We start from the raw sequence: 24818 nt of genomic DNA, 5'->3' as shown, positions 1-24818 counted from the left end.
GCCAGACGTATCTAAGCAATTTCGGGGACCCTTTAGCCGGCATACAAAAAAATTTTTGCATTCAAACAGAATTTACAGAAACGTTGAAAAATTAGTATTCACAAAAATAGACAGAGTTAAATGCAAATTAATGCAAAAAATTAAAGGAAATTTTGGAATTCATGAAAATTCGGAAATGAAAAAGAATCAGGGCCTGATAAAATAAATTATCCGGGTGGTGCTGCCACCTACAACCTGAGTTATTAGTTATTACAGAAAGCGCATGTCTCGTATTCAGATTTCTGAAACATGATGATATTGCATGTTTCTCAATCAAAAAATTTTCTTCTAAAATATTTAATTTTCACAGAAAGTATTTGAATATGGAATTCTTGAATTTTTCTTTCGAAACGTTTATTGATATTCACTTTCATTTAAAATATAATTTTGTGCATTCTTCCCAAGCATTCCGCTTTTTACGCACTTGCAAATAAGTTCCCACTAGTGACAGGTAGATGGCAGCACAGTAACTGCCAACTTCATATCTTCCTGTTCGAAGTCAAAGCCGTCCGTATTTACACAACGTGGTTGATATATTTTTGCCGGTTCGCGCATTTGAATTTCCACGGGCTCACGATGACGACGGATTCCCGAACGTACGCCGTGGAGTTTGACAACTTGTCTCGTTGCGATGGATCGGCGCTGATGTCTCTCGGTCGGGGAATCAATTCAATTTATCTATTGAATGCAATTTTCATATTAATCATGAGTTTTATATGATCATGAGTTTCATTATGAGTTTTATATGATCATGAGTTTCATTATGAGTTTTATATGATCATGAGTTTCATTATGAGTTTTATATGATCATGAGTTTCATTATGAGTTTTATATGATCATGAGTTTCATTATGAGTTTTTTATCATCTCATTTATACTGATTTCCTTTTTGTTTGTTTCAGGTGAGACTATAATCCAAGCAGCCGTGTACGGCCCCTCCGAAGCGAAAATGAACAAAGAAAGGTACGACAAGGCCGTTCTAGAGGTATCTTTCCGTCCCAAAGTTGGCCAATCAGGTACGAAAATTTTTGTCAACATTAGGGGCTAAGGTTCCGTCCCCCTACTACTTCAGGGGGGGGGGGTCTTCAGGTTAGAACCCCCGGGTTCTAACTTGGGGCCGTGACAGCAAACTTTACAGTGGTAGACAAGCATCTCACCACCACATCATTCAGACGACCCCATCCCACTTTACAAAACCACACATGTACTTCGTCCACATTCCTCTGCGGAACTTCTAACAAATTGGTACATGTTTGAATGTGTGTGTCTGTGTTGTGAACCTAATGTGAAGCTTGTTTCTAGGAACAGGTGCAGTGTAATCCAGACCGCCAAATCAATATAATCCGGATCGCCAAGGGTGTTATAAGTCGCCAACGCCGGTGCTCTCAGTTGTTCTGCCGGGTTGTCGTTCCAGAATGTTCCTCGGTAGCTTCTTTCTAGAAGCTTCCATTACCCATCCATTATAGATGGTCCTTAAAGCATGGGCGATTCAGTCGGATAACAGGGTTTTTTCCCTCACTTGCCAACCTTTGGATTATGCAGCAAGCTTGCCCTGTGCAATGCTTGTTATAGTGCTGTTATCTACCCCCCATATTTTTTTCAAATTATGAGTGAAGTGGGATGTTTGAAGATTTTACTGTTGTAAGCCCCATCCCACTACATCCTGAAGCTTGGTCCTAAAGCCTAACGTGTTTACTGGCCCCTCTTTTTATGAAATGTACATTGCTCCGCCAATGCTGTCTGGCCCTGTCGTCTTCCCCAATGTGAGGGGCACTCATGGCCCCCACAAGGGGGAGGCTGACAGGGTCCCAGGGCTGGAACCCGGGACGATTCTCATAATTTTTTTGCTTTTTCATGCCATAAATTCACTATAAAGGGGGCCGTGGAAAGTCTGGTCTGAGGGCCTGCCAAAGGTCCCATCCTAGGGGCCCTGCCCCAGGATGTGGGGGCCATGGGGGGCACTTGCTCATCAAAACACTTCTTATTGATATTACAGTCAACACTCATTATAACGACCCTCCATCGGTGCTGTTGAAAAATGGCCATTATACCCCGTAGTCGTTACATCGAAAGGTAAACATACGGCGATAGTGCTTTATATGAAACATTTGAGACTTATCCCACTGGTCATTGTAATAGGTTGGTTGCTGGGCCCATTATAACAAGCATCGACTGTACTTGGAAAATTTATCTGTCAAAAAACGCTAAACGATAGTAAGAACTATATTTGTACTGTACTGAAAGTCTGTGATGTTAATATGGGAGACTGACAGTATTTCTCAAACATTAATTATGCATTATTCCCACATCATAAAACACGGTAGGACTACTCAATATACAGGGTGGGCAAAAAAGTCCGCAGAAACTTTCATAAAAATCAGAAAAATAACAGAAATAAAAAACAGTTTGCAGGATTAGCATTGCTAGGTCACAGGAATGTTTTTAAGACGGGAAAAAAAACTCAAAAACAGCCGATAGGTGGCACTGACATACACAAGTCAAAGAAAATATATGCAAATAACGAACAGTATGTCTCAAATCATTTATTACAGCAGTATGTGTTCCACATGACTAAACTACCACAGGGAATAACACCTTTCAGACGATTCACAAATCCAGCAATGGATGTATACAGGGCACCTCTCAGCAGATCACATCTCGTAGCTGCCAAGACTCCCGAATTTTTTGGGAATCTCCCGAACTTTAGCTTCATTGCTCGACCTCCCGAAAAGTTCTTAAATCTCCCGAATTTTTACGAAAATCACAAAAATCCCTAATTGTCCCTAAAAATTTCCTACTTCATTAAAAAAAATCCCCGCTTATGAAAACAATCCCTAAGGAATTTCTTGTGGGGCATGAAGCAGGGCCGTCTCTGCATGAAGCCTCTTTTTTTCCCTTTCGAAATGATGTCACACGTCATAAATGGGGAAATACCCTTTTTAACCAGCTGAGGGGCCGCGACGCATATGTGAGTCAAAACTCTAGTGTACCAAAAGGGGCAGCAACTCACATATGCGTTCACCAAAAATGGCTTCGAAAGTGCCAGCAACGCACATCTGCGTCGGAGAAAACCAGTTCCTTCCCCCATATCTTTTGTATTGCACCGGACACTAATACTTCCATGTCATACGCCCCTTTCCTTTCTCCATTTTTAATCTTTCAGACTGCCCCTCACTTGAAGATCAAAGGATCTAAAATAAAAGGACACGGGAAAAGAAGAGTCCTGGGGCACATGTACCTTCCTACACATTGATAACACAAATACTCATGCATAGACGAACACAAATGAACAATTGAGTGTTGTTTGAAATCGGTTTTCTTCGAGGATTATCACGAAGACTACTTTGGGTTGGGAAGGTATTAGGAACTCAGCAGTGAAATAAAAGCATTCTTGGATATCAGATAATTCCCGTCAACAAAGGGAAACAGATTTTCTTGTAAAAGACCTTGATAGACTGTAGCATATTTCATTCTGTCAATTTATCAATGCCGCCACTTTTTACTAAACGTTGTGTTTATCATAGAAATTTTATGCAACCTTTCAATAATTGTGTATTGCAATTGAAAATTAAATACCTATAGCAGAGCAATAAAATCATGAGCGGAAACAGAGGGGACTGGTCGCCTCTACCGAGTGGCGTATGCAGGATCAACTTTCGGGAGAGGCATAAAAGACTTCAGGGAGGGGGCACAAAAATTTTCTTCCTAAGAAATTCTGAGTTACTACCCTTCAAAAAGCATTTATATTAACAGAAATTGGTAAATATAACATATAAAGAGTATTTTCTTTTGATATTTCTTTTTTTTTTACAAAAATTTAGTGAAACTTTCATAGGCGCCAACCCTATTCTCTGGCCAACTTACCCTTTGCGGGCAGTTTTTCTCGGAACGGAAAATAGGCTCCATAGACATAATACAAAAATAACCCCTATTTCGCGGCCACCTCTGTATGCGATCAGCGGCCAACCTGTCGTCTTAGAGGAGTTTCACTGTATAATTTCTTTTTCCTAATTTTTAATGGGCTTGGGGGGGGGGGGTCGGTGCACGGGTCAGCCGCACTGCCCCTTTGCCCTCCCGCCCTCCGTTTATCCAAAACTAAATCTGTATTATCATAGGCGGAGAGTGGAGGAGGAAAATACGCCCCTTCCCCCTCGTTCAAAGCGCCTGCATCCGTTTATGAATGAAATACAGTGTGAATCCCCTCTCTTGCGGACACCCTGCGGAACAAAACAACTTGTCCGTAAAAGAGGAGTGACCGTAAAGAAGAAGTTTTTCGTTTGTGATTGAGAAATTACTCTGTGAAAAAAATTCATCATTTGAACATCGGTGACAAAGTGTTCAGAGGTGGATCCTTTGATCTCAGATTTATTTTTCTTGTAATCCTGCACATAGTAATGAGCAGAGATACGGAAGTTCACGGGGAGGGGGTTCAACATAATTTTTAGGAATTTATTCAGCTTTATTAGCTTTGCGTAGAGATAAGTAGACCATTCTTCAAATACAGATAAATATCCCGTATTACCTGTACAAAATACATTCCTACATTCCTATTCATTCTACTAGCAAGTTTGAAAGAAATGTAACATCAGTACAAGTGAAAAGAGATAAAGATTTTCCTTTCCCTTCTAAATCCCTCTTCCTGAAATTCTTTCTTTCCTGATAAGAAACTATCTCAAAAACGGTTATTCAGTTGCCTATAATCAATTGACTGCTTCATCACCTTCATTTTAACTTGCGACAATATTGAAACAATGTAAAAAAAAAAAAATGAGTGACAAAGAAGAGCTTTTTTATCAAGCTCGGAAAATGAATCATCTAACATAATCCGTTTCCGAGTCGGAAGAGGAAGACATAAATGATGTAATATGAACTGGTGCAAACTTAATGCAAGAAATCCTCGAGAAATATTATTAATATTGCAAATGTGCCGCTAGTTCTCCATGCCTTGCAATGCGGAACATTTTACGGAATTTTTGTTGCCTACTGTATTTTTATGGGGACTTTTTCTCATTCTTTTATTTTTCTACTATCGGTTCAATTCACAAATTTAATAATTACTACTTCAATTGTCTTTCTTATATTCATTATAAATTTCAAGTACTTCGTTTACCCCACATCTGTATGTTAGAGAAAATACTTGATAATAATAATACATTGAAAAGCTATCAAAACTCATTTTGTGAGAACGGTATGAACTCATGTATATATGTTGCAGTAAATATGAAAAATCAGTGATTACCCATAATCGCCAGTTATTATGCGTAATCACCAATCGCGTAGGTATAAAATAAATTAATTTTCCTACATTTATCACTTTTATCAGTGATTACGCATAATTCCCGAATGTATTTGATAAATAACATAAATATGGAACAAATCATGCAGAAATATCCCCAAATTCAACCACTTATCAGTTTTTCCCGTACTTGATGGGAGGAATTAAATTAAATGAAAATAATGTTATAATGATAAAAACATATAAATTATAATCTATCTTGTAATAATATCTTATAATAATCTATCTTATAAAGGGCAACAACTTTCTTGTTTAATTTTTGGGTATAGTATGTCCGTATAGAAAGTTAAATTTTATATTTTAATAACTATAGTACCCCTTGCAACATGAATGCGTGTCTGTGCATTCACGACTTCAGTAAATTTACAAATTTAAATAAAGCCTCTTTGAAAAAAACGGAACAATTTGCATAAAAAAAATAATCAGAACAAAAATTACAGGAATGTCCCGTAATAGGAGACACATGTGGTCCGAAAATTTGTATGAGACATTTCAGTGGTCCTTGGGTTCAGAAAGGTTGAGAAACGCCGAACTAAAATATTCGAGTATTGAAAACGGAAATGACATGGCATTAAATTAAATTGGAGTTTTTTTACTTTTTTTAGCCGTAACACAAATTCAACAGAATGATCAACTTTAAAAGCCTTATATTTTGTATCTGAAAGCGCCTATTAAATAACAATACAAACGCCTATAAAAAAAGTTTGTACACACCTATACAAAACAAAATGTTCAATTTTCATTATTTGTGAAATTAGTGGAACAGCAAATATAAGGTACATTTATAATTCAGATGGATTTGTACAACCCATTTGTGAAGCCGATGCGATAAGAACCCCTAAAATAGATTGATGATCTAAAAAAAAAATCAAGTATAAATTATACGTTCAAGATCTATACACACTTTTCCTCCTTTATTTTTTCAACACCTAAATTGTAAATTATCTCATATGCAGAACACTTAAAATACAAAAATTTTTCAGCATATTTTCCTCATCTATATTTCTGAATAGTTAAACCGGAACAAGTAAGTAACTCTCTACTCTGTCAGTACGATTGAGCAGGTTCGACAAAAATCCAGAGGTGCACTATTGTTTAGCCTAAAGAATAGAGGCATTAAGTGGGCGTTACACAAATGCCACTTCAGTCAAATCCCTAGCACCCCTTGCTCGATGTCCTGCGGAGCAGAAGGGGGGAAAGCATTTTCTAGCTGGCCACTTTTGAAAACATTTTGTTGAAGGTGAAGTGTTTTTTTTCAAACCATTTTGTGAATCTTCTGTGATCCTCGGAGGGTTAAGGAAGTTTTACAAACCCTCTGATGGTAACAAGAAAGTTGTTTGTCTTATCGTGTAGGGGAATGGCTTAGCAGCCAATAGTCCTGGATAATAATTGAAGATTATAGTGATGCTCATATGGTCAAAAATTCTTTTGTTGAAGTTACGTACGTGCGATATAACAAAGCATGAATACTGATAAGCAAAAATATATTTAATCAATTTTAAAGATACTTATTCCGATGAATTTCCTTTCATCAAACATTCCAGAAGAGGGCCGACTTTCCCTTTTTGTACAAGTTGTGTTACGGACATAAACATCGGTCATGGTGGAAAGAGTGACATCATCACTCATGTGAAATGAAAAAAAAAACAAGCAAGTGTCACAAAAATGTCAGTGTTCTTCAAAAATTGACGGTGTTTTCCTTCATCTTCCAATGATTTTGGGGTCATTCGCGCAGAATGTTTGTTCACAGCGTTTCTGATTGAACACAATATTTATTTTTACATCATTGAAGTTTTGGCCTCCAATTTCACTTGTTTTTTGCGTAGGAATTTTATTCCCAAGGGTTTAACTTCCATGTGTGTAAAATCCCTATTTTAATTTGACTTCAGTTTTTGAGTAGAGATTTTATTCCTCACACTTTAACTTTTATGTTTAGAAAATCCCTATCATATTTATTAGGGAGTGGTTTTAGCATAAAATACGGGTTTGCGCGAAAATCTCCCGAATTTTCATTTTCAAAAGTTGGCAGCTATGACATCTTTCAGTTCCAACAGATTGGATGGACCGGATCGATACATCTGGTATTTCAAATATCTCCAGATGGCTCATATGCATCATTGCTAAAGTGGAAGTTTGGCATAAATTTTTTTGATTTCGTAATAATGTCTTCAAACACGGAAAGTGGTCGCAATGTACCAGAAAAGTTTTAAAAAAATTATTCAGGACCATTTTTCATGGGGAAAAACACATGCTTAGCGGCTACTTTTTTCTCCGATTTGTCCAACCCTGGCCTAATGTCCAGAAATCAAAGATGGGTACCAAAAAAAATAAACATGCATTTATTCAAATGTCCCAAAATTAAAACAATAATACAAAATTTGTAAAAGGTAAAGAAGGTTCCGTTACCTCTCATAACACAATACCCATTAATAAACACTTTTTCGAATTGTGTCAACTGGCTTCAATGTATTTTACTATCTCTTAACGGACAAAAATTAATCTCCCTTTGTATGTATAGTTCTGTAACCACAAGATGAGACTTGGTTACGTCATGCCAGATGATTCTATTCTTTTAGGTAAATTGATCGAGCATTAAGAATTGTTCGTCAGCACCTAAGCTTTCACATTTGGGTACTCCTAGACAAGAATAGGACCATTTGACATGATGTGACACAGTCTTTCACGTTTGGCTTCTCCTTCTGGATAAGAATAGGATCATTTGTTCAAATCTCATCTCATGGTTGGGAGACCGTTTGCGGAAAAGTTTAAAAAATTTGATAGCAGCACTACACATAACAAACATTACACAGAAACAAACTTCATGGAAGATTCACAATATACACACACACACATTCCAACATGTACCAATTTGTAAGAAGTTCCGCAGAAGAATATTGATGAGGTGCATGTCTGGTTTAGTAGTGGTTGGGAGACCCTACTGGAAATCTGAAGGTATAAAAAAAAACTTGTTCGTTACATCTAGAGGTTTGCTATAAGCTGCACTCCACTCAAAATTTCTGGTTTTTATTGAATAATTTCTGACCCTTTCCTCCCCACTTCTGTGTAGGTTGTCCAGAAAGATTGAAAGAACATCATATAGCACATGCAGTCGAGGCAGCGATTATGACAGTGGCTAATCCCAGAACGTTGATCAGCATTATTTTGCAAGAGATCCAGGACAATGGAAATGTGAGTTATAATAGTTTCTTTAAGTTCTACTGTGAATATGTGTGCTGTTATTATGTCGAATCGTGATTGATTTTCAATTGAACTCAGTTGATTGTAAGGATGTTGGTTTTTCTCAGTGCCTTTTATATATATAAGGTGAACGCTACTTGTTCTATCAAACAAAACGGGGTGATAGATGAACCCAAGTAGAACATGAAACAAACACCCTACCAACCCTCTCCTATCTCAAACCGTTTCCGAGTTATGGTAGATAATGATGAGGAAAAAAATAAGTCTGGGGAAAACCTCAGATTTGTGAAGTTTCTGGAGGACCCACATTAAAACTAAGCACATATTTGGAAAGAATAGAAACAATACTATGTGGTGACACCAAGTTCATTGAAATATCTGGATTTAATTGCGTGATACAAGAGCTGAAAGGTAGTTGAAGTTGAAAATCAAACTGTTGTCGAAAGTTTTAATATAAATAAATAAATCATTTTGATCAAACTTTTTACGTAAAAAGATAAACATGTGCTTAACAAATGACTATTTTAAAGATGTACACAACAATTAGGTATAAAAGGCAATTAGTACAATGTTGTGGTAACACAATCTTGAATGTGTTGTTGCAATGAACTATGAGAATATGAATCATGTTTTGTGGCACTGTGCACAACATGTTGTTAATATTACCCCAGTTCATTTTTGTTTCGCGGAGGAGAGGATACATTTGAATAATCCTCAACCATCTCTTGCAAATGTTGGATTGTGGAGAGCTTGTAAGATGGGGCTGGTCGAGCATGTATATGTGGAGATTTTCTGATGTATTCGGGATGAGACGTGCATCCAATGGTCTTTTTCCTGTTGAAAAATAGTTTGAGGATGCAGAAGAAGAATGGGCTGCAGCAGTAATGAGATGAATGGAGAAAATGGCAATAGAGAGAGAATTACGAGATGACTAGAGATGAATGACTGTTATCTCTAAACCATTATTGATGAGTCGTGATGCTCCAAAATGGTGGAGACATCCGCCTTGCAGCCACATCACCTTCACACCCCTCACATGGCAATTATTTATGACAGAAGTAGGGTCTGTCTTCTCTGCACAACTCTGTTATGACGCCATCATTGCAAACATTTCCTTCTTTGTGTCATTGTCTCTGTCTGGCTCTATATAGGAAAACCCCTCAAATTATGCATCCCTTGCCCCTAAATACCGCCCTGATCATGACTAATCAAAGAGTATCATCTTGAAAACCACCTGCATACAATAATTTGCTTTATGATTTCTCAGTCCTTAGCTTGTAGTATCAACTGCGCTTGCTTGGCCCTCATAGATGCTGGTATACCAATGAAGTGCATGGTGGGTGCAGTGTCAGCTGTTGTTGATAAAAGTGGTGATGTCATCACGTTTCCATCACAAGAACAGCAAAAAGTAAGTGAAAATTCAATGAAATTGCCTGTCTTAACTTTTACGAAGGTTTGAAACATTGTTAAATAGGTGCTATCTATACAGGGCTGTCTTAAGAGCATTATGCTCCCCCCCCCCCCCCCCCCGGACAAGTAGATTTGTTTTTCTTTATCTGAGACTCTTTATCTGACTCAAAATGCCTACCTACCAACTCATGTGCTTAATCTCAAAAATCTTGACCATATCTCATTATCACGATGCTGCCTCCACTTCACCCTACACCAACTCCAGCCACACCACTACACTGCAATTTACTGCTGTTATAAATATAAATTTGGGTTGGGAATGAAGTTGCCATCTCTTTCTCAGTGGTCGCCTCAAACTTAAAAGGGGAAATATTTTAATCTATATTCTTCCCCCGAATCGAACCTAGGACCTGACAGCAACCTTCACTGTGGTAGATGAATATCTTACCACCACATCACTCAGGCGCTTCATGCTCCCTTTAATTTCATTCTATTATAACACAATCAAACCTCATAAACAAGAATTACTAAAACAAATCAAACATTTGGTTTTGCTGTATTTTTTAAAATTTATTATAGAACATGTACTTTGATTAAAGTAAAATCATTTTTCTAGGTCGCTTTGGTTTCACATTTACAACGTTTGACTATGTAAAAATTATTATATATGCCTATTCATCTTAAAACGGTAAATAGTACAAGAACAGTGTTGTCGATGGTGAAAAATATCAGATTTTTATTGTTAGAAATAAATTGACTAAAATTAACTGCAGATTATCGAGAATCTCAGGTGAAATACTTTTTAAACGAATTGTGTAGTCCAGGCTGGGAAATCATACTCAGCGTAAGCTTTGATCAGTGGAATAATCCTTATGCAGTGATTTCCAATCTGTGATGGGGGATTCAAGGATAAGCAAAGCACAATTGTCAATGGCAGGGTATGAAAAAATCATGATTTTTTTAAATTTAAATAAGATTTTATTGATTAAAATTAACTGACTGCTTATCAATTGAAACAAATCTTGTTAATCATTAAGAATGCATATTTTCATATTGCCTAACTGCTTTTTTCTCTTAATTGCTCAAATTTAATTAAGCATTAATGAAACTACAAGCAAAAAATACAAACGCCACAAAAATCTGTTTATGTAACATGAAAGGTGTAGTTGAGCCCAAATTAACTTCATAGATTAAAATTTTTTTTATAGAGAAAAGTGCTTTTATTCATGAGCCCCCCCCCTGCACATTAAAGTGAATGAGTGGTGGCAACTCAGTATCACACAAATGGTGTAGATATCTGAATTCACTTGATCTACTACCAAAGAGTCACTCAGCATCAACTAAATAAAAAAAATTCTATTGACAAGATTATTTCTTGCACAATTAATGGATGTGTTTCTGACTTGCTTGGTGTTGTTTAATAATTTACGCATTTTTATTCATTCACAGATATAATGGGTTTTGGGGCAAAAAAACGAGCAAACTCAAAATTTTAATACTAAAAGTAAAGTTGAAAGCCCAGTGATATTTATGTTGGTACAACATCTGTTATTATTTTGGATCAGCAATTACGGCATAGAATTTACCATGGTATACAAAAAATAATTTCTCTTTTTAATTAGGGGAACCCTTGTGCCAAATTGTAATTCACTGAAAATACTTAGTGCAGTTAAGCTAAATTCAATTCCATATATTTTTGTGCAATTTTTTTCTTTGCACAAAATCTAGAAATAGAGTAGCTTTCTTTCTGCACTGTATCTAGGGATTAAGTTCAATTCTATATATACCCCTAAAGATCTTCTATACTATTTTAAACACAAACTTTACCACATATCAGTAACATGCATACCATACCAGAGAGATTACTTTTACTTCAATATCATTGAAGTTATGTATAAATTTTTTGATTTAAATCAATGATTTAAAAAAATATTAAGTGATATAAATTGTGATTTTAACCGGTGTATCATGGTCAATGGTGGGACGAGTAAAGTGGTTGAAAAGTCAGAAACATTAATTACAGACAATATAATAGCAGGGTATGTGGACCTTCTTAAATAATATAATAATTATGAACCAGTTTCTCCAGAGGATCTGTAAGGATCTGACTTATTTCAAGAGGGTTCTTGAAACAATGTTTCTCAAAGTGTGCATACCGTGGCTTCTAGGGGCATCTCCAATCTTTGTTAGTTAGGTGCATTGTGATGAGCTGCTGACATTAATGTGCACCTTATTGGTACTCTTCTAGACCATAGTTTCCCAACCTTTTGTGTCCCATCACCCCCCCCCCCACACACACACACAATCTAACCCATAGTAGGTCCTAACCCCCCCCCCCCAGGGGGTCATTGACTCCCACGTTCGGAATCATTGTTCTAGACCATTCTAGGAAGTCATAGATAAACAATAAATAGGCAAAAGAGCCATGGATTGAAAAAGTTTTCAAACCACTGCTTTTAAGGGTGAGAACTGCTGTCCTAGTGATATCAGATTTAAATTTCTGAGTGTTACAAGTTACTTTTGAAAAGCTGAGTTTTTCCCATAATTTACAAGGCTCCCAAACAAAGCTATTTTTCTGAGGCTCCATACTTGGCTAGCAATGCTTGCCTACCTATTTACATGCTTACTTTTGAAAGTTTCAACTAGATCTAATTTTTATGAGGCTTCTTTTCTGCACTGGAGATGACTGGGTGGGTTGATGCATTAAGACAGTACTGAAATTAGTGGGACCATAATTTGTTCAAATAATGTCGAATAGATTTATCTAATTATGTAATTTTTTTCTCTAGGATGAAAGCCTCTGCAACAGTGTTTTAGATTTTAATGATGCTTGTGGCAAATGTCTATGGCTTAACCTTTATTTATTTAGGATTGTGGTGCTCTGATGACGTTCTCGTTCTCAAGCTCTACGAAAGACATAGTTGATGTCCATACAGTGGGTTGCTACAGTGAAAAAGACTTTGAAAAATGTTTGCAGACTTGTAAAGAAGCTGTCGAGGACATTTTAGGTTTCTTCAGAGAATCGATCACTCGTAAATATAGCAAAGAAGCTGAAGCATATGTAGATGAATAATTTATTATCAGTTTTTTGTATAAAAATGTACAACACGCCAAATTGTTGTTGCTAATTTGATCTTTTCATTTTTATTATGGCTGGTATCAGGTTGGTTAATACAGGGGTCTGTCCAGACTTTTTGCACAGGGTCCTGTTTTTATGAAAATGTACCTTATTTTTGTGAAAATGTACCTTATTTTTGTGAAAACGTTCAAAATAGCAGTGAAAGTAATACTAATTAAACAGCAACCTCATTTTCCTATTTTATTTCATTTTTATTATCATTTTCCTAGTTTTTGATGCACTCACAGCTTGTTTGTGTTTCTGGCTATATATATGCTTGTTGACACATCGTGTTGGGTGATCACCAAATTGCACCCCTTGGTCAATCCAGGGTCCCTTATCAAAAAATGTAGAACATATTTTGCAAAGAAAGCCAGATGCAGAAATGCTGTAACATAGCCAACTGTGAAGCTTCTCAAAACGTGCGATGTTCAACAAATTCGGTACTTTTGGACCCATTTTTCTAGCTTCTGTAGATGAAATTTTCTTAAAATCCGGCTCTACCGACGAATTCGTAGCATCTTTCAGCGCTTCCGATAAATCAGCAATGTCTTCCACCGCTTTCGACGAATCGGTAATGTCTTTCGAAGAAACGGAATTGTCTTCCGCCACTTCCGATAAATCGGTCATCTCTTCCGCCGCTTCCGAAGAATCGGCAATGTCTTTCGAAGAATCCGAAATGTCTTTCAGCGCTTCTGATAAATCGGTAATGTCTTTAGGCGCCTCCGATAAATCGGTAATGTATCGCGCCGTTTCCAAGGTTTCGACAGCGTGGTTCGAAACCGATGAAGGAAGCAATGTTTCAGTAATTTTTTCCGGGTTAGCACAATTGGAATTATCTGTATCTGACGTCTTTTTGGTGACGTTTTCAGATCCTCGTTTAAAAAACGATGTTATGGAGCTGCATCCCCGAACGTGAGTTGGCCGTATTTTTTTAATGTAGTAATCACTATTCCTTGAATTTCCACCTGTTGGTGGTCGACCACGCTTCATATTAAATTTTCAAAAATGAAAGCGCAATACAGGAAAAAAAACGTGCACAAAAAATCCAATTCTACAATAAGCATCAACTACGCCGATTTTACGACTAACAAGAGGTTGTGATTCAAAGACCATTTGAGGAGAAGTGCGGGGCTAAAGCGTTTGTATAATGGCATACAAAGCTGCATTAATTACCTTTCAAGCGGCTTTGATGGCATAGGTTGTGCGATAAAATATCGGACGCGGTCAACCAGCGGGATGTCCTAACCAGAAGACTAGAAACAAGGAAAGCCCTCTCAAGGTCACGCTCTTTCTCCGATCGCCTTTTCAAGGTCATGTTTTCCGGTATCCAACCAACAACTATAGATAAGATTACTCATCTATGGGGGAGGGGGTGGTGGTGTTGGGCCAACAATGCATGCTTAAAAAAATAGATCAATGGCTTTCTATTACGACTAGGGTCATAACTGATAAGAATTTTGTCGCACAGCAGTCGCAAAAGTTCGTTTTTTACGACGTAATTTTCATGAAGGGTTCGTTTTCTGGAATTTTGTGATGGATCCGTTTATTATCCTCCAAATTTTGTGAAACATCCTTTTTTTAGCCCCGGAATTTTGTGAAGGGTCCGTTTTCCGGACCCAAATTCCTTCTGGACAGACCCCTGTAATAGATTAATCAGTTAATTGATCCGTTCAGTTAATCACAGTCCCGTTCAGCGCACACAAGCTCTAAGAAAAGATTGAGATTTGTTGCCTATTGCATTCACCCGGCAAGTGAGAGGATGTGGGTTCGATGCCCCGCAAGGGCTGTTGAATTTTCTTTTTCTTGAATTCATCTTCGCATCAGCCAGTTGTTGAAAACCTTTAACTAAACAAACAACAGTATAATTAAAAGTACTTTCAAAATGACTGACTAACCTAAAATCACAGCAATCTTTTAAAGAAAAAACGAAACCGTAAGATTCAAATGTGTGAAGTAATTCTAGGTTTTGACGAAATATGTTCAGCATATTAAATTGCTTCAAGCTAGCAGCCTTAACTTCTTAATCTACTCATATATGTGTTTACACCTGGCGAATAGGTGCATGAAATGAATAAAATATATTTTTATAGCCTCAATATTAATATATGGTTACAAAAAATGTTCGATTAAAATTTGATTATTTCATTAAAAATTTTCGATTAACCAGTTAAAAATTTTAATCAATTCCCAGCCCTAATTTTTATCCATGCATAAAACATACAATGACGACAAATGAAATCCCAACATCTAGAGGGAAATAATTCAGATGAATGAAATTCCATACATCCGGGGGGGGGGGGGGGGGGGGGGGTCTTGGACAATCTTGTTTTACACTGTCAATTCACTATGAAGGGGGCCCGTGAAGATCCTAGCTTGGCAGGACCTTTCTTAAAAGCCAACACTTTGCTCGTGTCGAGATTACAATATAAAAGTTAGACCTTTTTCAAACTTGAAAAAACAACCTATAAGCCTATTGGTTGCACTCGCTGAAACGTAAGCAATACGCTTATTGGTAGAATTTTTAAGTTTTATAAAAGAACTTTTATAATGTAATACTGGAATCAGGCGGGGTCTCAAATTATTTAGACTCTTTCTTGACCTCATGGCTCCCCTTAAGTGGAGAGCTAACAGGGCTCCACTCCAAGACTATTTTTATTTTTTTCACACAATAAATTCACTATAGAAGGGGGCATGAAAAATATCCCCTGCAAATGATTCTAGCATGGGGGTCTGTCTCTGAATCAAGAGGTATGGGGTGCAAGACTCACCTAGAGAGCAAGCGACCAGGTCAGTGAATGACCAAAAGAGTAAGGCACCAGGTCTATGAGTCTCCTAGAGAGTGAGGGACCAGCTAAGTGATCAACCAAAAGAATAGGACGACCTAGAAAGTGTGGGAGCATTCCAGAGATTGATCCAGAGTATGTGCAAGCATGTTAATGATCAAAAAATTGACTTAGAGAATGAAGGATCGGATCAGTGATCAACCGAAAAGTGACTAAGAAAGTGTGCAAGCATGTGAGTTGCGACTGGCCAAAAGAAAGACTTAGAAACACCGGCATAGGGAAGTGGGGCTAACCAGGGTATAGCAGAGAGTGGAAAATTCGAGGAATGAATGGCCAAGAAAAAATTAGATGAAGGGTGGCAATACCATAACCTCCCCCCCTTTCCTCGTTAACAATAATAGATTTCTAGCTATCCTGAAAATATCCTTTGATAAAATGAAACATTTTTCTTTCCAGAATACCAGAATGAAAACAAGTAACATTTCGAATGATATAAAACTTCAAAGAGAGATGTTTAATAAAAGTAAAATGTGTGTATATGCCTTTATTAGCGAAAATATTTTCAGTTTGTAAAGATCACTTTAATCCTTTTGATTCTGCAATGTTTGCCCAATAACATTTCACCCGCTGTAGCCACTGCTTCCAATAGACGGATAAAACATAATCTTCCATAAAATGCATTGTAGCTGGACTTCCCGATTCGTAAGCTATCACCAGGAGACCTTTATTCACCTTTGATAAAAGGAAAAAAGATGATATTTAATAACATAATGCAATTTATTAATAGTCTGTTGACATTATTTCATAAAATTTGTGGGGAATCGTGAATTAATTCAAATACAATGGTACCTTGGCTTGAGAGCATACTTTGTTTCACATAAAAATTATGCCAGCTTAAAATGATTCATTCCACAACAGTTCTCCATTGTGCTAAACACACTCGATTTAACGAAACAGTTAAAACCAAAATTTTTATTCATTAAATTCAAGGAGAATTGTATCAGGGTTGGAATCAACACAAATATATGTACGGAAACTTCTAAAAAATTCATTGAATGATGTAATTTGTTGAATTGGAGTTCTTTCATCAGGGTCTGACTGTATTTTATTGCATTTTGAACTTCAGATTTTATATTAAAACTCATGGATATCCCGAATGGTACGCAACTGGAGGCTCAACTTTTAAAACTCCTACTGGCATCAACAAAGACCCATGCTATGAATGAAACTTAACAAAGGGGTCAATTATATTTTGCTTCTAGTGTCTGAGCCCAACAAATCTTGTTTGCTCAAACACTTTCGAGGTTGTAGTGCTTTACAATACTAATTTAAAAATTTCCCGGACATTAATTTTCAAGTTCCTAATTTCTAATTCGAAAGTTCCGGGAAAGATTTCCAGACAGGATTTATGCCATAGCCAAGGGCATGAAATTTGAAGAATGAGTGATCAAGGAAAATTTGTAGAATGAAAGAAGGGTGGAGAAATTTCCTTTTGTACACAAGCTCTGTCTAGACAGCAAGGGGACTGAGCCACAGGAGTAGTTGGTGCTAATACACCCACAGTAATTTGTGACATGGGTCTCAGCAACCCCCAGAATAAATTCAGAAAACCGAAATTCCCTAAATAAAACTAAAGATGAGCCTCCACAGGTTTGAAACACTTCCGATGAGAGGGCAATGAGCCAAAACTGTGACCTAGAGTTCATAAGAATGTGTGAGTGACCAAAACTGTGACTTAAGAGAGATGACTGAAGCAATGGTGTAGAGAGCGAGGGACAAGGTCAGCCAGTGACCTAGAAAGTCTGTAAGCTTGTGAGTGACAGAACAAAGAGTAACCTAGAATGGTAAACTTGGGGAATCACTGGTAAAGAAAATTCCATTAAACAGTGAATTTTTTTTTCATTATCTACTGTCAGAAAAATAGCATGTTTCCATTAGCAAACATCAAACGTTAACTCAGAGTAGCGACCATAAATGCTGTCATACATATTTCTGATGATACTCACTAAATAGTTAAACCTAGGATCGAAGTTCAAGGCACCAACATAAGCAGCAAGCTGGAGAGGGTTATCATATGTACTGGCGAGACTTAATTTAGGTTTCTTTGAAGTTTTCCATTCAATGGCGACGAACCTATTCCTGGAATGAAATAATTAATATTAGAGTTAAAAGTCAGTTGAGCAGTGAATCATTTTCAGAAATGACAACACAGGATATGTCGAAAGAAGTTATTTGGGAGTAACATCATTGAAAAATGACATGAAATTAATTGATCCGGTTAACACACACATGCATCAGCAAATGACTACGAAAATTTAAATACTAATACTAATTTAAGTCTAAATACCTGAACATTCCAAAGCAGTCTACTATTCCATGATATCTAAGGAAAGGATGCTGCAACTTTTCTTCGAGGATTCGAACGTCATGAATGCATGGCAGTGCATAACAGATGCTCTTCCAGTGACCGATGTTCACTGGATCTATGGCAAGTTCGGCTTCTGGTGTTCCACTCAGATGCATGCTGACATTGTGATGGAATAACGAGCCTTGTTTCAATGTATCTGAAATGAATGAAGGAAATGTAAAAACACTACTCATCGGGTACAGGTTGGAGCAATTTTGGCAAATTTTCAAAAAAGATTGCCCAAATATTGATATTTATCTTACGTAGGAGCTAATACACCAAAACAAAACACACTGTGGCAATTTAAAATACAAACGCTGACATTATTAATAATTGAATAATTAACTTTCCACCAAAAATGTCTACAAGGGAATCAATAATTGATATCTGAGCCAGACGCTCTCCACGAAAAATAGCTTTGAGTTGGTAGGCGTGCAAATAAGCACTTATGTGGGAGTGCAATTCCAATTGATCTGGGTTACCGAAAAAAAAAGTGCCAGAATAAAATCACAATTCAGCATACACCTTGATAATTCACTTTAACTGAAGAAAAAATATAGTGTTGAAACCAAGGGTGCAACAAGGGACTTGGTTAGCTGAGAAAACCTCACAATTTGACGCCCACCATTCGGAATTCAAGAACAGGTGAAAGTGTCCATTTCATTATTTGTTGGCCATCTTGATAGCATTAGCAGAGTCCAGGCCACTCTGGACGAGAAGCATATTTACAGGGCTGGGGTAAGCAGACTAGAACCCCAGACAGGGCCTGATCTTGAATTCTACAAACTATGGGGCCACAGAAGGGGGTTGATTTTCTAGAGTGCCAACTGAATGGAAGGGCGATTTTTTTAATCACCAAAATATTATTCGTTTACACTAGAAAAATACCCAAAACTGGCCCTGGCCTAGGACAGCAAGCTTGAAGGGCGGTAAAACCATAAATTCGCCTCTGCCATGAGAGCAAGAGACCAGGTGAGTGACAGAAACAGTGACATTTAGAATGTGAAAGCATTTGAGTGAACAACAGAGGGACCAGAAGTCAGTCAGCAGGCACCTGAGTGGCCCAGTGATAAGATGCTCGTCTTCCACCACGAAGGTTATCGTCAAGGTCCACAGGTTCAAATCTGGGGAAGAACATCAGAAACAAGTTCTTTACACCAGAGCCATCACCAATAGATGGCTCCCTCATTTCCCACTTAACTCCAATGGTTTGAAATAGTTGCATGGCGATATATGACCAGAGTTGGTGCGTGATAAAGTAGTAGGAGTCAGTGAGTGAAAAAAATATTGACTTAGAGAGGGACCAGGTCAGTGAGCAACCACAAGTGACCTAGAGCACTGATTCTCAACCTTTGGAAGCCTGCATCAGTCAAATTCTTTTTGTGAGTAGAATGCCGATTTATACAACTAATGGCAGATGAAATGGGAAAAATGAAACAATGAATCACTCATGGACTGGTTCAAATAATGTCGGGTTCCGGCACTTGAGAAACACTGCCCTAGAGAGCAGTGCCGTCTTAACGCATGGGCCCGCCTGGGGCCATGAAAATAGGGACCTCACAAAAATGAGAACTAATTGCAATTTTCGAGAACTTTCCAGTTAGGGCCTCAGGAAAACCAATTCGCCTGGGGGCCCACGATGCTCTTAAGACGGCCCTGCTGGAGAGTGTTCAAACATGGGAGTGACCTAAAGGATGCATAAACGTGGGAGTGACCAAAAAAATGAACTAGAGAGACACATCAGTGAACATCCTAGAGAGTAAGAACAGGAGTGACAAAAAGAGTAACCTATAGAGATTTTAATCATCAAAATGGCTAAAAGAGTGGTTTAGAGAGATAAGTAACCTAAAGTGGCTAAGCAGGCCATGATGGTAAATTTGAGAGTAGTCTAGTGACTAGAATGAGTAAAAAGGTGACAAACCATACATTGGCCTCTGCCCTGGATGGCGGTAAGGATTCCGAAACAATTGATATTGATTGTTGCCAGCAAAGTCATGAAAGAGAGCTCTAGTGAAGTCAAAAACAAACAATCGGCTCACTCATCTTAGGAGTTCATTCAAGTATTACGTCAGCATTGATTGGAGGGGGGAAGGAGGTTTCGGGTTTGATGACGGGGGGGGGGGGGTGAATGATGCTTAACGTCATAAACCACGCTTTATAAAAACATGAAATAATCTTAATCTTACCGGGTGTACCAAAACGAAAAAACCTTTCAATAGTTTGTGGGAACCTGAATTAACATTCTTTGTTTGGATAAGTCCTTTATAGAACCACTCTAGTGATCTCTAAATCTCCTGCTCATCCTTTAAGTGATCTGGAAATATGTCCTGGCCACTCAAGTGTTCTAGAAATGTGTAGCAGGCAGCTCAAGTGCTCTGGAACTGTGCAGCACGTCACTCAAATGATCTGTACGTATGTCGTGGATCACTTAAATAATCTGGGAATGTCCTCCCGTGGCTAACTTGAGTGATGTAGAGCTGCACTGTGGGCCGCTTAAGTGTTCCAAAACTATGCCACATGAGGGATGTCTAAATGTGCCACAGACCACATAAGTGTTCTGGAACTATGCCGTGGGTCACTCAAGTGATCTGTAAACGTACTACAGGCCTACTTGAGTGATATGTAAATGTGAGGCTTAGTTCATTTTTTACAAAATTAGATTTGAGGTGGTGGACCAAGTCAGATAACACTGAGGTCCACACGTTTAGCATATATGGCTTAGAGTAGCGGTTCTCAACCAATGCTCCGTGGAGCCCCAAAGGCTCTGTGTGCACCTCCCAGGGGCTCAGTGGTGACTCGAGGAAAATAAAATGAATCAGTAAATTTGATGGATAAGTAAATAAGAGGCCTACAAGGTTCTACCATAAAAATTATGTACAAAAAAGGGCTCCTCGAACAATGGTCAAACAGGGCTCTGTCATAGAAATTATATACTGGAAAGGGCTTCGGGAGTCAAAAAAGGTTGAGAACCGCTGGAATAGAGGGTGGGCCGCAATGAATTGCTTAAAGAGAAATTTTGAGTTCTTTCCTTCAAATAGCATTGAAATTAACAGAAATTGATTATGACATATATTATAATGGCATTTTTTGTCGAAATTGTAAATTTTTTTTTAAATATTGCTTTCATTAAAAAAATAAAATTTTGAACATCTGGTGGGGGTTATCCCCGTGTACGTCTCTGATCCCAATATATGTTAGCAGATTTGGGGAAGTGTTGACAAAATTTTGCTGACAAGGGTAGGGAGTCGAAAATGGCATATAATCTGCCGACGCAATACTTGAATGACCCATTACTGCTTGGTGAGGAAAAATAAGTGAATCAAAATTTGCCGTAAACTATGGTCCAAGTCTAATTAGCTCACACGATCACGGTGTGACAGAAACGATCAAATCCTGTACAATGATTTTGAGCTAATGAAATGAGACAAATAAAGATCGTGCAAAACATGATCAACCTTGTTGATATTGTTTGAATCTCTCTTCTCCCATCTCCGCTATCATCTTAGCTTTCCACCTCTCTAAAATCGCTCTCCTCTCAGGTGGCATTGTCTTTTCCAGGATGGTAGTAACGCTCGGCATGTTATCCGACCCATTTAAATACTCCAAATACTGCCTCGTGCTGTTCAACTGTCGGACAATGTCCTCGGACGGCCCGTCTTCTCCATCGTCAGTCATCGGGAACTCCAATATGCGGGAAATATCAATGTCCTGGGGAGGAGCTTCTGTGACATCTTTGACAGGGATAGGATTATGATTGAAACACTCGCCAGCTTTTCGAAGTGTACCTTTCTTGATGAGTTTTCTATTACTACCGAGGGAAGCGCAGGTCTTTTTCACTGCGGATATAAGGTCGCCAAATAAGTGCTGATTCTCCCAATTGAATCTCTTGATGACATCGGCTGCTATCTTTATTTCTATCTGTTCAGTTGGCTTCAGTTCATCGGCAAATATTCTTTTACGCACAACTGAAACTTTGCCTTTCTTCGTACTACCTTCAGTTTTTATACCCCTTCGACTAAAACATAGATGGCATGATCTGTCAATCGATAGCTTATCCAGTCTACAATGCCACAGATCATGCAGTTTCATTTCATAGGCTGAAACGATTCTTAGCATTCTTGTTCAAGAGGCTTGTACACACCAACGCATAAACATGTAGGAGCACTCTGTGATTAAAAAACAAGGAAAAGGTGCTCATGATACACTGATAGTTGACTCAATCATGATCATGAGTTTTGTTTTTTCCATGTTGGATCAGGAGCTTTGTCGGTGCTCTACTTTCACTGGAAGAATCAACTGTTCACTGATGTCTCATTTGGATGAATTCCCTCCTTTGAAAATGTAAACAAAAACTCTTCAAAACAAAGCTTAATTTTTCGGTAGGCATAACCACAAGTGGTCACCTTGCCGAACTCATGCTACAGTGGAAAAAAAAAAGAAATGTTGATCTGATTTTGAATTTTTTCCAAAATATTGAGATTCAAAATAATATCATGATTTTTTTAATGTTAACATTTGGTCATGAATATTGATGGATTTGTCCAAGTGTTTGAAATTATGAGAGTTAAGGCCGTCACAGACCGAATCAAACTCTTAATGCAGCTTTGGTTACGACCGTCTTGATTTACGTGACAGAAGCCAACGCACATGGTGTTTTTTCATCGTCGTAACAGGTGCGAGTGTTAATTCGCGTTTTTCGTAAAAAAAATTTGTTTTTTTCTCGTTTTTTCCTTTCAACGTGTTTGAATTATTCTATACTTTTCTAGTGGTTCGGTGATTATTTATTTTGATAGTTCGTAAATTATTTCTTCGATTTGAAGTGAAATCTTTTAAAGTTCGGACTCAAGGTAAGGGCTCTGTTCCCCCACGTGGTTACAATGCCCTTCGCAAGAGCAGGGATAAGTTCATAGATTTTCTGGCTAATAGTGTCAAGGTGTTCCAAACAACTATGAATTCTGCCGGGTCAGAGACCTTCGCTTCGGCTAGCACAGGTAAGGTGCCTAACCCTTTTAATGTTTGGTCGTCCTCGATTTGCGACATGGATATCATCGATCATTCCGAACTAGCGTGTCTTTTTACTCTCAAACTTTCCGGTCCGCAAGCTATTCCGAAAACAAGACCCATTGATTTGAAGAAATATATTTGTGGCCAAATTTCAAACCCCAAAAATATTCATGAAATTCGCTTCACCCGTGCCGGTGAGCTTCTGATTACCACAGGTGATCCACAAATAGCTAAGGAGATCTTGAAGATAGTCAATATATTTGATATTCCTGTCAAACCTTTCCTTCTTACAGAATCCATCTCATCTAAATTTGTTCTCAATAATGTCCCTACTGATATTCCGGTTTGCGAAATCGCAGATGAGCTCCAAAGTGAAAACCTCCAGGTTATCAGTGTCCGTCGTTTCATCAAAGACAATAATCCCTTGCAGACGGTATTAGTCACGATTCTTGGTAAAAATATACCAAGTGAGGTTAAATTGTGGTTCCTAATTTTCCGTCCACGCCGCTTCATAGATCAACCAAAACAATGCCAAAAGTGTTTTAACTATTCGCACAGAAAAAAGTTTTGCAGAGCTACTAATCAAATTTGCAAAAAGTGTGGTGGCGATAACCATGACTATGACCAATGTCAAAACTCTGTTTCTTGTATAAACTGCAAAGCTTCTCACTTTGCCACTGACCGTAATTGCCCGACATTTGTTTTTGAAGCGAAAGTCCTCAAATACAAAGCTGAAAATTATGTCCCCATAAACATTGCGCGAGCCAGGTGCAAATCCAATGATACGTCGTATGCTGGTCGAGCCAATATTTCAACTTCGTCGGACATTAACTCTTTGAAACAGGAGATCAGATCCCTTGTTCATGCAGAGGTAAACGCTCTTAGAGAAATCGTTCTCAAGGAGCTAAATGCCAGTCTCCAAGAATCTCTCCACAACTCAATTAAATCCTTGATACCGGTGATCGTGAGCTCAATTCAGTCATCACTCCGAAATACGTGCATGCCAGCTTCAGACGGTGCACTTGTGGACATGGAGGCCTCCGGTCCTTCTGGTATAAACGTTAATGACACACTATCATCTGAGAAAGGTCTAATCTCCGATGTCTCTAGTGAATTCGAGTGTAATGATTTCTCCATTTCGCCCGCGGAAAGAGCGAAGCAACGCCGAACAATTAAAAGACAAAAAAAGGGGTCTGAGCCCCAATCCTGAACTTGAGTGCCCCCGCACCCGATCGTTATCAAGTAGATAGCGATGTTTTTTGTCTTTTTTGCCTTTGTTATGTGCGTAGTTTTTTTTCCCCCCTTGTTTTTCTTTCTGCATTCAGTGAAAAGATTTCATTGTTATTGTGCTCAAACTTGTTTTGTTGTTTTTTTTTTTTCCCTCCCCTAAAGTCGGTTATTTTTATGTTTTTTTTTTCCTTACCTTTTTTTTTTTTTACTATTTGCTATATAATGAATAATGTTGACAGTAATATCAAGATTATCTCATGGAATGTTAGGGGTATTTCATCTAAATATTTAGCGATACATAATTATATGTTAGATTATGATGCTTTATGCT

General features: G+C 37.9%; 2 protein-coding genes across 2 annotated transcripts; one reads left to right on the top strand and one right to left on the bottom strand.

Moving 5' to 3' along the window:
• Positions 1-553: 553 nt before the first annotated feature.
• On the top strand, positions 554-13057 carry Rrp46 (exosome complex component Rrp46). Its single transcript, XM_089235128.1, has 5 exons — positions 554-694; positions 941-1054; positions 8402-8523; positions 9800-9940; positions 12812-13057. Exons 1-5 carry the CDS (start codon positions 616-618, stop codon positions 13013-13015), a joined length of 660 nt encoding a protein of 219 aa, XP_089091254.1. The 5' UTR covers positions 554-615; the 3' UTR covers positions 13016-13057.
• A 3282-nt stretch (positions 13058-16339) lies between these two features.
• On the bottom strand, positions 16340-22673 carry LOC149084707 (mitochondrial genome maintenance exonuclease 1-like). The gene is made up of 4 exons (XM_089235127.1): positions 21709-22673; positions 18194-18410; positions 17853-17985; positions 16340-16578 (listed from the first exon to the last, which is right to left on the bottom strand). Exons 1-4 carry the CDS (start codon positions 22367-22369, stop codon positions 16423-16425), a joined length of 1167 nt encoding a protein of 388 aa, XP_089091253.1. The 5' UTR covers positions 22370-22673; the 3' UTR covers positions 16340-16422.
• Between the last annotated feature and the right edge of the window lie 2145 nt (positions 22674-24818).

This window comes from Pholcus phalangioides, unplaced genomic scaffold (assembly GCF_987345545.1).
Source record: "Pholcus phalangioides strain wild (caught in Gottingen) unplaced genomic scaffold, Ppha-v1.0 ptg000008l_1, whole genome shotgun sequence".
Lineage (NCBI taxonomy): Eukaryota > Metazoa > Arthropoda > Arachnida > Araneae > Pholcidae > Pholcus > Pholcus phalangioides.
This window is presented reverse-complemented; position numbering and strand designations above follow the sequence as displayed.